At 35.3% G+C, this 17779-nt stretch overlaps 1 protein-coding gene across 4 annotated transcripts in view; it reads left to right on the forward strand.

The window, feature by feature from the left end:
* LOC150100723 (interleukin-1 receptor-associated kinase 4-like) overlaps positions 1–17779 on the forward strand; it is a 206311-nt gene that overhangs the window by 39071 nt on the left and 149461 nt on the right. For 3 of the 4 annotated variants that reach the window (XM_090402006.1, XM_090402007.1, XM_090402008.1), the window contains exon 3: positions 4102–4271. The exons of the other annotated variant lie outside the window; for it this stretch is intronic. In XM_090402006.1, the coding sequence (XP_090258132.1) occupies positions 4102–4271 (170 nt within the window). The remainder of the gene's footprint in view (positions 1–4101; positions 4272–17779) is intronic. 4 annotated transcript variants of the gene reach the window in all.

Genomic DNA, 17779 nt, shown 5'->3' on the forward strand with positions numbered 1-17779 from the left:
AGTACCACGTGGATATAGTTGGCATTACTGAGACAAGAATAAAGAAGACAAAAACAGGCAAGATCTTATTAAATAATAAGTACAGGATGTTATATTCAGGAAATAAAGATCAAGGAAAGGAAGTTAGTAGCAATGGCATTCAGTGACAAATATGAAAATAAACTTCTTCCTTGGAAGACAGTTTCAAGTAGAGTGATGTGGGCACACTTCAATATGGAGAAATGGACAATGAAATTTATTTCATTGTCCATTTCTCCATGTCTGTGAGACCATTATCAGTGCCTATGGTCTCACAGAAGGTTCTTCTAAGGAAGAAGTGGTAGAATTTTTTGTGTCATAAAGAAAATGGAAAAAGTAGTTCTTATTGGAGATATAAACAGCAGAGTAGGACATGAATCTCACCCAGGCATGCAGGAACATTTTGGAAAAATTTGGAGAAAAGGCAAAACTAATAATAATGCAAAATATTTGCTGGATTTCTGCTCAAGACATGAACTAGTCATCTCTAACACCATGTTCCAACATAATGATGTACACAAGTTCATGTGGAGAGAAGGCATAGAAAAGAAATAAGAAAAGCCTCATTGACTGTGTCATTAGTGATTGTAATATCTTAATGCTGGTTCAAGAAGTAAGAGTGTACAGATGATTTAAGATTAGAAGTGACATTCACTTAGTTTTAAGTAGGATAAGACTGAATATTACATTGGAAAGAACAGTATGTGAAAAAAGTTTACATACTGTTCATACTTTAAAAATAATTAAAGTTGAACACTTTTTACAGGTAGACCATAAACTCAGCTCTGCAAACATTATTGAAAAAATAATGAAACAGTTAAAAAAGATTAACCAAACTTTGAGTCTCAGTGGCAAACTCTGAAGAAAACATTAATTGATTCATCTAGGAAGGTATGTGGCGAAGTTGTCTGTAAGGATAGAAAAATAAGAACTCCCGTAGTGAACACAAGAAGTCAAAGAATGAGCTCTGGAAAAGTAGAAAGTTCCTAGCAAGTAAGTCAGCAGATGCCTAAAGAATACAGAGAAAAATTAAGAGAGCTAAGTTATGTGTAAAAGTAGCTAAACAAAAGTCATGAGAAGACTAGTAAGAATGTCGAAAATAAATATCAGAATGGTGGCAAAATGTTCTAAATTCTATACAAAAAGATTAGAAATGGATTAGAAAGAATATCTAAAAGGAATCAAAGATGAGAAAAGTGACATGAAAACTGAAGATAAGGATATCCTAGATGTCTGGGTTAATTAGTTTCAGAGACTGTTAAACAAAACTAGCAGCAACAAAACCATAATTGAAAATTTTCAAGAAAAATGTAAATAGGCATGCCTATCAATACTTGAAGTAGAAAAAGCCATCAAATTGAAATGAAGAAAGGCATCTGGAGTAGATGATATTTGAACAGAAATGCTTAAGTATGGAAGTATAAAAGTTTTGCAGTGGCTACACTGCATAATTGCAAAGGGGGTCAGAAGGGCAAATTCCAGCTGATTGGAGTAGAGCTCTAATAGTTCCCATCTATAAAAAAGGGAATAAACTGAATGTGAGAATTACAGAGGAATTTTTCTACAAAGTATAAATTAAAGATTCCAAGAAATTATATTCTTTGTTTAAACCTTTATCCAAGTGTAAGCAAACCAAATTTGCATGTGAAGCATCTTTAGGACTGGGCTAACAACAGCAACAAAAAAATAAATGAATAAATAAAAAAAAAAAAAAAATAATAATGAAAATTCTCTACTAAGTGTTTCAGGCAGGGGTGTAGTCGGGCCAGGACGCGGCAGGGTGACGCTCTGGTACTTTTTTAAAACTATCAACATTTTTAAATTCATTATAATAAATTATAAGAATTATAATAATGAGACTCATAATGCATTTCCAGCTTTCGGTCAAAAAATACAGCTTGCTGCTCTTGTCATTTTCGTTTCAGAAAACAAGGCAATCTCTCTGCCATATAGCCATTGCAGTAATAATAATAATAATAATAATAATAACAATAATGCCACACTTCGTGCTCTGGATTTTTGTTTCCAAGGTAGAGCCCTGGCACTATTTCTTTTAGGACTACACCCCTGGTTTCAGGCAAGATTTTATGCAAGCATACTTGAAAAGAGTTTGAGAAAGATTGTGGAAAAGAAACTTGAGGAACAAGTTGGGTTCAGGCCAAATACAGGTTGTCAAGATCAGATTTTCACTTTACAACAAACAGTTGAGAAATCATGGCGATATGACAAGGATCTGTACTTAAGTTTTGTTGAAAAGGCATATGACAAGGTACTCAGATTCAAAACACTACAATTATATAGAGTAAATGGGCCATTATACAGGGCAATACATAGTCTGTATTTAAGTTGTCAGTCAGCAGTTAGAATTGAAGAAAATAGAGGAAGATCGTTTGAGGTAAAGTCAGGTGTAAGACAAGGATGCACATTATCTCCACTTTTATTCATCATCTATATGGTGAATGTAGTGAAATGTGGTGAAAGAAAGTGGCATTAGGCCTGATATTAGAATTCGAGATGTCAAACTAAGTATAGTTAGTTAGAATATAAAGGACTGCCTCTTTGCTTTATGCAGATGATGTTGTCCTAAATACATCTAGTGAAAGTCTCCAAGATTCTCTAACTAAATTGAATAACAGCTGTAACAAATGGCATGAAAATCAGCAATCGAAAGACCAAAACTATGAAAATAGGCAGAAACATTGAACACATCAAATGCATTCTAAATATAGAGCCTATAGAACATTTAAACTATTTCAGCTATTTAGGCACAGTTTTTGGTGAAGGTGACAAGTTAAATTTAGAAATAGACAACAGAATAAGCGAAGCTGATATGGTGGTAGGTGAATAAATTTATATGGAATAAGAGAGAAATTAGCCAAAACACCAAATTAGTAGTATACAAGACAGTGTTCAGACCAGTTTTAAGTTATGTATCTGAGAGTTAGAAATAAAACTTGATAAAAGACTAGAGACCACAGATATGAGGGTTCTAAGAAAAATTAGGAGAGTGAACAGATGGCATCAGTGGTAGAATCATGTTAAAAATGAATTTATTAAAATGGAATTTGACATTGTTTGCATTCATGAATGTATAAACAGAGCTAATCTACGGTGGGATGGTTACTTAAATAGAATGGGCAATGAGGGATTAGCAAAGCAAGTGTTTGATACTAAGATGGCAGGGAAAAAACCCAGAGGAAGACCAAGGTCTATTTGGATTGATTCAGTCAGAAGTGTCTTAGAAGCACAAAATGTTAGATATGACAACGTTGGAGTGCTGACAAATAGTAGACTAATTTGGAGGAAAATTGGGGACAGGAGATTAATAATATTGTAAACTTAATCATCCAGTGCTCTCATAGTAGGCCTGAACATGCTATGAGGGTGCAGATCAGGAAATTGATGATGATGATGATATATATATATATATATATTTTATTATAATGATGATGATACGGGCACTTCTATGGATTTCGTAGACTCATTGTAGGAGACTCAATCTATCACCCCTCTCCTTGAACCCATTAACAGACAGAACACTCGCAACTAATTCTGTCAACCCATTCCACTCATTCACAACTCTCCAAGCAAAAAATCTAGTCCTCATACCACTATTAACCACACCTTTATTCAAAAACATACAATACTGTATATTACATTTATTATTATATATATTATATTTATTCAGAATATAATATATATAATTCAGAAATATATGTTATATTATATTATATATTACACAATATATCAGTACTCTGTTGTTTTTCAGTTTTTTGCAAAGCCTAGTAACCATTAGGTGGCAGAGAATTGCCTGAAAACTTTCTTAAGGTGTGCTGTTAAATTCAAATGAATCGTTCTTTTCCCTTGAGGAATATATGCCAAATTATTTAATCATTTTAAAATTGTGCAAAACTGTATTTTTTTTCTTCTTCTTCTTTTCATCCTATAAAATACATGACATTTTGAAACGAACTTTGAAATGTTTTCATATATATTTTTTATTCCTAAGTGCAAAATTCATCTTAGAAGAATTAATGTATTGATTTTTGCTCTTTATTATTTTTTAAATCTTTGCTATTTTAGGTTCTTACAAAGTCTCAGAGGAGTGCCTAATTGCAGTCCTACTCAAAGATTATTAGAGGACTGGAGTACAATCAGCACAGATTATCCCACATTAAAAGATCTTTTAGATGCTCTTTTAGAAGTTGGACATTACCGTGCTGCTGAGTTCATAGCAGTTGAAGTGCTGAATGGTCAGTTTTAAGACTTTGTGTTGCTTGCATGATATTTCCTCTATATGCCAGAATATACGCAAAATACCAGAAAGTTTTGCCCTTTTTTCTAACCAGTTTTCCCTCCAAAAATATCACAGATGTCAAGTCACTACTTGATAACTCAGACCACAGCCTTGTCCACCCTCTCTTTTTATGTAAAAGAGAATTTCCTCAGCTATTCTCAGTCTCTTGTCCAGGGTATTGAAAGGATGGAAAGTTGGCTATGAAAATGGAGTTTCAAAGATGACTAGAGTAGTAAATACTTTTTTTCCAAGAGTAAAGACAAACATTTGTGTGTGTGTGTGTGTGTTATCTGGAAGAAAAGTATTTATATCATCATCATCATCAATATCAAATCCTGATGTGTACCCTCAAGAAGTGTGCAGGATATTTCCAGTCATTTGAAAAATAATCCTGCTGCTGTTTACTTTGCTAAAGTTGCTGTTTAGTTTTGCTCAGAGGGAGTCTGAGTATAGCAGCTTATAGAGGACACTGTTCAAGGCCATGCTTGGATTGCAGTCTCTGCATTCCCTTTGTGAGAGTACTGAACACGAGTTCTTCACTCTGCTGCATGTCCTTGCTCTTTAAACTTTCCCATTATTAAAATTTCAGCTGATGATAGACAGCATAAAAAAAGTATAGTCTCCACCTACAGACATCCAAACCTGATATGCTATTCATCACCAAATCACAACTAGCATCATCTGCAACAACATCTACCTCCATTTTTCTCATTATATCTTCCATGATGGCTTTCATAAGAAGGGTGACAGATATGCATTTGTCAGGTCTGATGCTCCATGCTGAAGGTTATTAGACCTAGACTCCCTTTTATATAATCTGCTTTATCACAAGATTTCCTCATCCCACTTTGTTGCTTTCATTTGTTGCCTCTTCTAACTCTGATAATTCACTCACTTATTTAACTATTTATCTCTGAAAGCTGATTACATATAGATCAATTAACCTAATAGTGTGATAATCACCCTTGATGATTTCAATGTCCACAGTTTGGACTGACTTCCTTCTACAACTTTACAAACCATACTGGAAAAGAAGCTAAATTATTTGTTGTTGTTAATGACTTAACATAAATTGTTAACCAACCCATCAGAATTACAGATAATATTCATCATTTTCCCAACCCTGTGACATTTTCTTAACCAGCTTTCCCTCCAAATACATTGTTGATGTTTTCTCTCCTCTTGGTAAGTCTGACCCTAACCTTGTCCAAGTATCCTTTTCTACAGATTGTCTTTTTCTCAGTCATTCTCATCCTTGCCTCCTGTGGTGCTACAACAGTTCCAATTAGGATGGCCTTTGGGACTTCTGTGCTTCATTTCCATGGACTGATTACTGTTTCTGCTTTTCTGATCCTAGCACCTTTTGATCTAATAACAAAAATTATTCTTGCTGGTATGAGTGCTTTTATTCTTCACTCTGCTCAGAACCCTTGACCCTTATCCAAACCTTGGTTCACAAACAATTTGGCAAAACACTGCTAAAAATTCAGCATATTCCCAACGGCTGCAGTTAAAAACTGCAGGCATTCACTCACCTAATGCTACATTATAACAAAGACAAAAAAGGAAGAAAAAAAAAATCAACAAATCCAAAGCAGATTTCATAACCAAATACTCTAAGCTTGTCTGCTGTTCAAATGGCATTTGAGCCTTCTAGTCTCTCGCCAAGGCTGTGGGGCACAACTACTGTCCTTACTCATTCCCACTTCTGTCTCTCTCTTTCTCTCTCTCACATCCTGATGGTACAATGGTGATATCTCCTAAGAACCTCTTGGCATCGGTTTCTCTGGCAAAATTTTGGAGGAAATTTTGCCAGAAAAACATTAGAAAATTACTCAGTAGCCTTGATACTAATAAATCTTCTGTCCTTCATGGTATTCCTCCAGTTACATAAAAGCTTGTGCTCCAGAACTTACACCTATCTTGTATTGTCTCTTCAAGCTGTCATACTCATCTGGCATCTGTCCATGAGCTTGGAAACAACTTTTATCCAGCCTGTTCCCAAAAAAAAAGGAGATAAAAATCATCCATTAAACTATCACCCTGTTGCTCTGACCTCACTACTCTCAAAAATTGTAGAAAAAGTCATCAAAAAGATCACCTAGCCAGCCTCACCTATCTTTGGATGTAGGCCATGGAAAACTTTGGAGGAACTCGTGGTTGCTCTTGATATTGCCAAAACATTTGATCTAGTTGGGCATCATGGCTTTCTTACCGAGCTATAATCTTATAGTATTCCTTCTTCTCTTTGTGACTGGATTGCCAACTTCTTCTCCTGTTGTTCATTGTGGGTCATGGTGGATAGTTTCCTTTAATTAGATTTTTCAGTCGGTGCTAGTATATCCCAGGTTTCTGTGCTTTCACATGGGTGAAAGTAGAGAAACCTGGTTTCACACATGTAAGAGAAAATTAATATAATTTATTATTCCTGTATATTTCACTCAATATGAGATGAACTTCTTCAGGGAGAAGACAAAAAAACTGGTAACAACAATTAAATTCTGAATACAAGAATGAGTCATGTTACGCATATAATATTGTGTGTCTTGGTCACAGCCGTCCAGTAGGATGGCTGCGACTAACACTATTAGAGTTCAGAGATGTGGGAATAGATGTGTAATTAATTAATTTAAAAATAATAAATAAATAAATATATAAAAAATGATAAACAGTTAACAGCAGTGACTTCCGAAAACTAAGGAATAGGTGTACAGTCTACAGCATATAGGCATGGGTATTATCAAAAGTCTTGTACACCGAGCATGCACAATTTGGTCTTCTGAGTCTCTTCTATTAGAAGAATTAAATAAAATAAAACTTACTCGATTACTTTATGGATACAGCAAGACCTTGATGCAGAAAATATTTGATAATTATTATTATCTCTCTTCCAGATTGCAATCTGATGTTAAAAAGGTCAGCATATCCTACCTTAAAGGAGCATCTGAACAAATAGCAAGGACTTTGCAGATATAATTTGTACACCACCTTCAAACCAGTCCAGAAGTTGTCATGTTTCTTACCACCTATCAAAGATACATTATCACCTTTATCCTTGCTTGGTATTTATCAAATACCATGTTCTTGTCATTATTGCTACTTTGGATGGACTGGCTGTTCTGCTACTGTTAGAATTTAAGAACATCAAGATTATGTAAGATTTTTGGATTCTGATGATTCAGGCCTTGCTTCTCATGTCATCGACACTAGACACAGAGTTCACTTATATCATACCAAGATGCTATGCTATAGTAGGTTCAAATTTGATCATCTATTTTTTTGAATCGTTTAACTATGTCATTGTCCTAATCTTAACTGGACAGGCTGTATGCTAACTTCTAAGTTTTGGGAAGTAATTGCTGTTAATTGTTTATAATTGTTTATATTTTTATTTATTTATTATTTTTAAATAAATAAATGAATTATACATCTGTTCCTATGTCTCTGAACTCTAATAGCGTTTCCTTCTACTTGACAGCTGTGACCAAGACACGTAATATTATATGCATGTTGTATGACTCATCCTTGTATTCAGAATTTAAATGTTGTTACCAGTTTTTCTGTCTTCTCCCTGAAGCTCATGATATATTGAGCAAAATATATAGGAGTACTAAATTATATTTAGTTTTCTTTTACATATGTGAAGCTATTATTCAAAATATAGTATGTCTAATCCACGTCTCTATTAAACAACTAGTTACTCCTCTTTTTCAATTTAAAACCTTGTAGTGCTCAGATAATTAACACTTCAAGATCTTCTCTAATCAATGTATTAATAATGACTCAACCCTATCCTGAACAGAAATTTCTAGCAGTAGTGCCATTATTATTAGCTTTTCTGTCTTCTTCATATTTTCATATATATAAATGAAATATTTATATATGTTTTTCCTACATTGCAGGTTTGATCTCCAACAAGGACTAGTTTTTCCTTTTTTCTTTATGTCTACTGTCTTCTCTAATGAATCAACAATCTACTTCCTTAATGGAACCTTCTGTGGGAACATTTACACAAATAAGTATAATTGTCTATTTTCCATTTTGGTGTTTGTTGACTTCACTTACTTGATATTGCCTGCAATTCAAAAAAATTATTCATGTGTTTAGTGTCCAATAATACTCCTTCCTTTCTTTAATTGCTATGGTCTGAATGTAATAATTTACTTAGAAGTATGTCACCTATTTTATCCTTTCCTTCATAGTTACATAGTGATAAGCATTCATTATTAAAAAATATGGAAACAACTACTGAATATAATAATACTCCAGCTTAATATAAAGCAGGGGTGGGGAAACCTCGTCTGCAGGCAAAATTTTGCCTGCAAGTCTATTTCAATTCGCCCCTTTGCTGATGTACTCGTATGTACATGTAAATAAAATTTTATAATAATTTAAATTTATTATAATTAAATTTATTTAAATTTAAATAATTAAATATACAAAATCAAAAATAACTATTACATAAAATATGATCGTCATACATCTGGCAACCATCAAATCGAGACCAGCCATTAAAATAAAAAGAAATCAGGAGCATTTCTCGCAGGCAAAGTTTAGACTTTCTCTGATTGGTTGCTTCCCAATTACTGCCATGACATTTTCCGGTGTGTCAAAACATTGACGTTTGACTTTGTTTTTCTCATGCAGTACTGCGAGTGCCTTGTAATTAACCAGTTGACAACTTTATTCAATTTATTTTTTTAAATGACAAGTTGTAGTGAAAAGTGTAAAAGAAATGTGGTCTGTTTTGTGAAAAATAGACAGAACTATACTTCTTTATTGAAATTAATGACAGGTGCATTTGTCTTATTTGTAACGAACATGTTGCAGTTAAGTGTTTTGAATCAATTTCAAAGGAGATTTGAAGATATAAAAAATCAAAGAATTGAGTTACAAATATTTGAAACATGTTTGATATACTCTGAGGAAGCTTCCGATTCCATGCAATTAGAGTTGATTGATTTGCAGTGTGATAACACTTTGAGATCAAAATATAGTAATCTGCCTATATTGGACTTTTACAAATCTATTGATTCTGAGAAATTCCCTTCTTTAAAAAATAACACCTTGAAAATAGCTTCTCAGTTTTCTACTACTTATCAATGCGAGCAATTTTTTTCAAAATTAAGTGTGGCAAAAAATCGCCTTCATACAAGACTCACTGATGAACATCGCACCAATGAACTACGAATAGCCGTCTCATCAAGGGCGGCTAATATTTCTAAGCTTTCACAAAAAAGGCAGTTTCAGCCTTCTCACTAAAAAGTTTAAGATTGTTATAATTATATGCTTGATTGTTATAATTATATGTCTACACAATTGTAATTAAAAGATACCATATCAGATGAGAATGTTGCACATTTATTTATTGAGATATATATTGCACACTACATACACTATATATGAGAGTTAAAATTTACCAGTCGCCTGCGGAAGTTTTTAAATTAGCAATTTTCGTCTTTGATACTAAAAAAGGTTCCCACCCCCTGATATAAAGCAAAATAATCACCCGACTTTTCGACCTTCATATCAAGGTCATCATCTGGAGTATGAACACGTGTATACAAAAAAAACAAGCTACATCACAATCCAGGGTCACAGTAATTTGATCAACTATTAAGAGTACTGGCCTGACCTCTGGTGAAAAAAAAAAACATTAGTGCATACAATTTACTATTGAAATTAAAAATCATAACTCACTTCCTTTCCTGGATACACTGGTCTACATCTTCATCCCTCAAGTAGTCTATCCTTCACTGTCTACTACACCTACCATCCAATATATACAATACATGTTAACTCTTATCACTAGCTGTTACAAAAACTTGGATTCATTAACACCCTCAAAAACAGAGTAACAGTTTTCTCTAACGAACAAGCTCTTAAACGAGAATTACAAATTATTAGCAATACATTTATAAATAATGGCTATATATACAATACATGTTAACTCTTATCACTAGCTGTTACAAAAACTTGGATTCATTAACACCCTTAAAAACAGAGTAACAGTTTTCTCTAATGAACAAGCTCTTAAACGAGAATTACAAATTATTAGCAATACATTTATAAATAATGGCTATAGCAATAATGTCATCAATAAAGTTCTTCATAAAACTCCATCAAAAATCAAATAATATAGATTACAGTAGAATCATAGTTATCCCATACATTAAAGGGTTATCAGATAAAATAAATAGAATTCTGCACCATTACAATCTTAATACTACTTTAAACCAGCTATAAAATTTAAAATATTCTTAAAATTTAAAATATTCAACTCTTCCAAGGAATGGAGGAGTTGAATATTTTAAATTTACCACAAGATGGGCTGGAGGGGGGGGGGTATGCCAAATCCATTGTATAACTTACCTTATATTGGTGAAACTGGATGCACAGTTCCTATCTCTGTAAAAAAGAACACAAAAACAAAAACATATTCAATTTAACAATTTTGGTAAAGCAGGCCTCTCAGATCATTCTCAGCTAATGCCTTTTTATCCCCGTATACGGGAGTAGGCGAAGCCATTTAGCCCTATCTAACTTTTGGAGACTGAGTGGGCAGTTCAATCTCCACTGGTACCCAATCAGAGACAGATGGCCCAAGGCTATCACTAATTAAGCGGTACGCAGTGAAGAGAGACGGCTCAAATGTGCCGCCATCTCGTGGTCCCTAACCCTAACACAATATATTTATAATGTCTGAAATAATGTGGGTTCTACGGTCGATTTTCTTGAGTTTACAGGACGAAAAACCCGAGTTTCCGGGAGGAAAAACCTGCTTGCCCGTGCCAGAGATCGACTAACTTGGGAACCGGTCGAAAAAAGGCTTAGAAAAATTTCCTCTAGTTGCCGACTAGACTCGAAACCAAGCCTTCCTTCGTGCGGCCAAGTGCGGTGGTGTGCAAACGCCACATCCACTGAGCTACACAGGCTCTCAGATCATTCTCTTAACACCAAATTGATTGGAAAGCTATCTGTTCTTTACATCATACAAAAACCTGGTGTGAATGCAAATTTAAAGAAGCCTGTAAAATTTTGATATAAACATCCCATGAATTTGGATGGCACACATTCAACCCACTTAAGTTCTCAAGTTCTTCAACAAACCCTTATTTTAGGACTCTCAATAATTTCAGCCCTTATTGGCCACAATCAGAGTCCTGTTGAGCTAGAAGTCCTGCTAATCTATTTAGTTCTAATTTATGTGAATAATTATGTGAGAGCATGTTGCTCTCTAGCTTAATATATCTCTTAATGATTTGTAACCAAACAGATTAACAGGACTCTAGCTTTGCTGTAGTAAGGTTTTTTTTCCCATCAGAGGTCAGGCCAATAGTGTTAACAGTTGACCAAATTACTGTGACTTTAGCATACTATGTGGATTGTAATGTATCTTGTTTCTTTGTATATGGCTCACGAAAAAGTTAAGCAAGTTTGGGTGCAGTTAGTAGTTGGAAGGGGTTCAATCGTTTGATGCTGTTGGCACACTCTCCCTCGATGAGTTTTTGGACTCCCTGGAGGTGTCACATAACAATAATATGTGTGTACTCCGTGTGATGGTGACCTTGATATGAAGGTTGAAATGTTGGATGATTATTTTGTTTATATTAAATTGAAGTTTTACTATGACGCAGTAGTTTCCATAATATTTTAATAATGGATCATCTATTTTAGCCTTCTTTGGCTCATCAACATTTTTTATATCAATGTGTTAATTCTCTAATTCTTCTGTTTCGTGTGTTCCACTTCTTTTCAGCTAATACTTTTTATGTTGATGCTATCATCATTTTTGTTGATATTAAATTTGAGTTTGTTCCATTAGGAACTACACCTCGCAAAACGTTTTGAACAAACAGCAAAACATCTTTAAGAAACGCACATTCATAATGAATCATTTGTGCTTGTTATGCAGCAGTTCCAGATATAACTGTAAAAACTGGAAAACTCTTAACTGGATTTGAATCAAAATTTATGAAGCAAGGTTTATGGATTGTAGCTGAACATTCAAATAAGACCAAAGAATTTCATAACTTCATCTATGAATTTGCAGAAATGGGCGCAAAGTTACTTATAAAATTGTTTGATAATGAATAAAAGTAAAGTGATATCAAAGATTCTGTCCTGTTGTTCATATTCATTCTTGAAATTGATAGTATCTTTGCCATTTATGAAGGTCATTGACTGGTTGGTGTTGTTTGTCAGTTGACTGGAAAAAAAGTATGAATCCATCTTCAGTAAAGAACCTTTATAAGGGCTTTTTCAGCTAACAGCGAGTAAAGCTAGGTGTTTCCTCCCAGAAACATCAGCCACCTCAGTACATATTAGTATTATTTTTTAACACCAGACCTCCATGAACTCAAAAGACTCATTGCGGGAGGCAAATGCTATTGCACACAAAGTCCATCAAATCATGCCTTAAACTCATTCAATGTATCTGCATTCACCACAATATCAACCAATGCATTCCTTTGATCAACCGATCTCCATGCAAAGAACCCGCTCCTTATTCCTCTGCTCACCCTCCTTATACAACTTCCAGGCATGTCCCCTTGTTCTATCCCATTTCCCCATTCTATGAAAAATTAATTCCACACTAACCTGGTAACAACCCTTTACCAACTTAAATATCTCAATCATATTGAAAGTTTATTTTTACTTGGTTAGACTATAATAAATTTAGTTTAATCCTTTATCCAAGTGTGACCTTGCTAATGCTTCTGCCTGGTATCTCCACTTGGGCCTGGCTCCCACTGACGAGACCTCAATAAAGGTCGAAACTAGTCTGGGTAGTGGCCTTTCCCTTAATGCATAATATTATACATATCTGCAGAGAGATGTGTTTTGCATTATGGGAGATACTGAGATAGGAGTGATGTTAGCTTGCTCCACCTTTGCAAAAGGTGGTACAACACCCGGTGTTGTACCACCTTACCCCACTCCTGAAGATACTTTCAGGCGCAAACTTTGTTTGCTCACACTTGGATAAAGAATTAAACTAAATTTATTATAATCTCAATCATATACCCTCTCTTCCTGCTATTCACAAGGCCTTGCAAACTGCATTCTCTCAACCTGTCCTCATATCCCATATTGCAAAGGCCTGTTACAACCTTAGTTGGACTCTTTCAAACATACTCTCATCACCATGAAAATCTATACAAGGTCTGATCAAGGCCTTATACAAGACAATCAGAACCGCTTTATTTCTGCATGTTAAGGTCCTCCACATCATTGCCATTATCCGATGTGACGGCTTCATAACTTGTGCAGTGTGACCTTAAACTTCAGATCCTTGTCCATCACCACTCCAAGGTCTCTTGTCTCCTCAACTACTACCAAAATTTCTCCTTCAAGTGTATACTTTGCATTCCATTGTTTCCTACCAAATTTCAGAATCTTACACTTGGCAACATTGAATTGACAGTTCCGTACTGTGGCCCCCCTCATACAATCTGTTCAAGTCCTCCTATATGGCCACAACATCTACTTGATTCCTCATCACTTTCTGCAGTTTTGTATTTTAAATTCTTTCTTACTCTTTGTTTGTTATAAATTTCTACTTGTTTATGTTAATGTTAGTAATCATATGCAGTCGCACTTTCAATTCCAGGCCGCCAATTAATCTAATGAAGAGTGTGCAAAGTAAGGAAGACAAAGGGATTGCCTTTGGGTAGTGCCAATTCCTTTGTTTCATTTCTGGTGCTAATCCCTTTTTGGATTTAGGAAAAATTTATATTATAATGCTGCGCCATCCTAAATTCTAGACAAGAGAATAGCTCAATGATCAGAGGATTAACACTCAGAATTGTACACTGTTAACTAATTTCTTGATAAGTTCATTAAGTACTTAAATCTTACAAAACCTATATTTCATTGCAGTCGTAGCTACTCTTGTCTTAACTCCTGCATTGGTTCCGACTTTTATGAGCGGTGCAAAGAGATCAAAATCAGGCAAGTTGTTAGATTAATAAAAAAGAAAGACATTTATTCATCAAATCAGATATATTACATATAACAATTTACTAGCTTAGAATCACAACTATCCTTCAGATTGAGTTCAATTAATTAAGTAATACAAACACTCTCTTAACATTTTATAACATGCCTCAAAATCTCAACTGAAACTAGATTAGAGCTTCAACTAGTAGCTAAACATTCTAACCAGTAATCAACGTTTCTAGAGACTAATGAATTAACAGACTGAGTACACCATATAGCATTAACATAATCCTACACAATCTTTTTTCTTAGAACATATGAGTAAAACTCGGACTCGTGATGAATGGTAAAGCTGGTGAAAGTCTTGATCATTACGCAGAATGAATGCTCGCTGAAATTAACTCATAGCTCTTTTTTGCAATGCCGATGACCTATTATACTGTAGTATATGATCTAACTAGAAAATTATATTTGCTTTCAAACACTAATGTTGTACTTGTTCTCTCACTTCGGGCACATTTTAAAAAAAAAAATGGATACCACTCAGCGGAAACTTTGCTAAAAAAAGGCCTAAGTGTCGTCTGCTTCCGTTGTTACGACTGCTGCGCCTCCTTGCCACCAGTACACAGTTTAAAGAGAATTCACAAATCTTCGTGACAAAAATCCTTACAACTCCCTTTGGGGGAAGCACATCCGTCACAAGAGTGTCGATGTTGCATCTAAAAGAAAACTCAGGCGAGTAATTGACTCTAAAATACAAGAAATGAGGTGAGAGCTTTATGGTGTGATGCAGCTCCCACAAACAAACAAAACAAAAAAAAACTATATAATCATCATTAACTAAACATCAAGAAAATATATAATCATTATTAAGAAACAAACCAATAACATTAATTAATTATATCAGTTTTTAATCTGGAAAGGGCATCGGCGTTACCATGACGACTACCCTTTCTATATGTAATGGTCATATTATAACATTGTAGGGCTAAAGCCCATCGGGATAACTTGGCACCATGAGGGGCACTTTTAGTTAGATGGGTCAGAGGGTTATGATCTGAAATTACCTGTATTTCAGCACCAAATACCCATGTGTCAAACTTTTTCAAAGGCTCCAAAACGCAAAAAGTTTCCCTTTCAATGGTTGACCATTTCATTTGACAGGAATTTAGTTCCTTACTGAAGAAAGCAATGGGCAATTCTTTTCCTTGTTCGTTGTTTTGAGCTAAGCATGCGCCAATTGCTGTTGCTGATGCATCTGTATACAACTGGAACGGCTTGTCGAGATCTAGAGTATGCAAAGAAGGCATTTTTATAAGCTCTTCTTTGAGTTTCATAAAAGCTTCATCAGCATCAGTAGTCCAAGGAATATTGTTTGGGACACTTTTCTTAGTCAGATTTGTCAGTGGTAATACAATTTGGGAGAATCGTGGTATGTAGTCATGGTAGCAGCTAGCCAGCCCAAGTAGACTTCTTACTTCCTTCTTTGTCGCTGGTGTCGCTAAACTTTTTATAACCTCGACCTTCTCTGGGTCTGGGGAATGTTGACCGGGTCCAATCAAATGACCTAGGAACTTCACTTGATTTTTCCCGAATTCGCATTTTTCTTTTCTAGGTTTACTGTTAAACCCACCTCTCTAAATGTTTTGAAGATTTCATCTATATGGGTGAGATGTTCAGACCATGTTTTAGAAAATATAGCCAAATCATCGATATAAGATCGGCAGTATGCCTTATGAGGAGCTAGTGCTTTATCCAATGATTTCTGGAATGTACTTCCAGCGTTCTTCATTCCAAACGGTAAGACATTCCATTGATAGTGACCAGAATGTGTCACGAATGCAGTGAAGGGCTTTGCTTCCTTTTCCATAGGGATTTGCCAATATCCCTTGGTGAGGTCAACTACAGTGATAAATGTTGCTTGTCCTACCTCAAATAATAAATCTCTAGCTATTTTCATTGAATAAGCATCTGGAATAGTAAAACTATTTAGCAATCTAAAGTCAATGCATAGTCTGACACTTCCATTTTTCTTAGCCACACAAACCACGGGATGAGCCCATTCACTGACACTTGGCTCAATGAGACCCATATCTAACAGTTCTTTGACTTGTCGATCTACTTCCTTTTGTAGAGTGATTGGCACCCTATAGGGTTTGAGTCTATTAGGGGAACGGTTCTCTGTAACTTTGATGGAGTGTCCATCAACTTTGGCGTGACCAGGTTTGGAACTAAAAACATCTGCATATTTCCGGAGGATGTCAAAAAGTTCTTGTTTTTGTTCTCCCGTCAAGGGAGCTTTCATATCCTCAAGGTGTTTCCTAATATCTTCGACTGATTTATTCATCTTGTCAGCGGGTGCATAGTGGAGTGTTCTGAAATCTTCATCTAGCTCGAAAACTAGACCGACATGATTAATTCTTTGAATATATGGTCAAAGCTTATTTATGTGGAGCTCCCTGATACTTCCATCCTTCATCTCAACCTTCGCAGAATGTGGTCTAGTAAGTTGGACGACTGTAGCAGGTCCTGTCCAAGTATTTAGAAGCTTATGAGAGGATGAAGGTAACAATACTAAAACCTTTTCACCAACAATGAAGGATTTTTCTTTGGAACGAAGATTATATCTGGAGGAGTATTGTTCTTGAGACCCTTTGGTGTTCTCGGATGCAATTTCATGAGCTTTTCTTAGATTTTCAAGAAGCTCTTGTAAATAATTTTCAATCGAGCGAGAGGCAGTGGTTGGGATGCCTCGTCCACCAGTCCAAATTCCTTTAACAAAGATAAGGGGCCTGGAGGTAATCTTCCATATACCATCTGGAAAGTTGATAACCCAGTAGTGCTATGTGGTACTTCTCGGTATACGAATAGAAGATAGGGAAGATGTAAATCCCAGTTTCTTCCATGCTCCTGTATATTCTTATTCATCATCTCTTTTAAAGTTCTGTTCCAATGTTCGACAGTCCCTTACTCTCAGGATGTCCTGGAGTGGAAAAACGTGGAGCTATGCCTAGCAGATCTTCAAAAGCTTGAGTGAGTTTAGATGTGAAATTCGTACCTTGGTCGGTACAGACCATTTTAGGAAATCCCATCTGAGTAAAAATCCTCATCAGAACATTACATGTAGCTTTAGCACTTATTTCCTTGACAGGTATGGCTTCGGCCCATCTAGTGCATAAATCAACAGCACATATTATGAATCGATGTCCTCTTCCCGATGGAGGTTCTAACGGTCTGACACAATCCACACTCCATACCTCAAACGGAGTTTCTGGTCTGACGATAGGTCGTATGGGGATTCTATCTCTATATATAGCAGTCCTTCTCATTTGACATTCCTTGCAGCTTTCGCAATATTTTTTCACATCTTGTTTAATGGTAGGCTAAAAGAATGAGTACTTGATTCGCTGACGGGTTTTCTTTTCGCCGAGATGGCCAGCAAGAGGGATTTCATGTGCCATCTTTAAGACATTTTCTCGTTTCACACACGGTAGCACTACTTGTCTAATATTCTCGCCACAA

The sequence above is a fragment of the Typopeltis vanoorti genome, chromosome 12 (genome assembly GCF_054136105.1).
Source record: "Typopeltis vanoorti isolate ZY-2024b chromosome 12, IOZ_Tvanoo_1.0, whole genome shotgun sequence".
In the NCBI taxonomy this organism is placed as follows: Eukaryota; Metazoa; Arthropoda; class Arachnida; order Uropygi; family Thelyphonidae; genus Typopeltis; species Typopeltis vanoorti.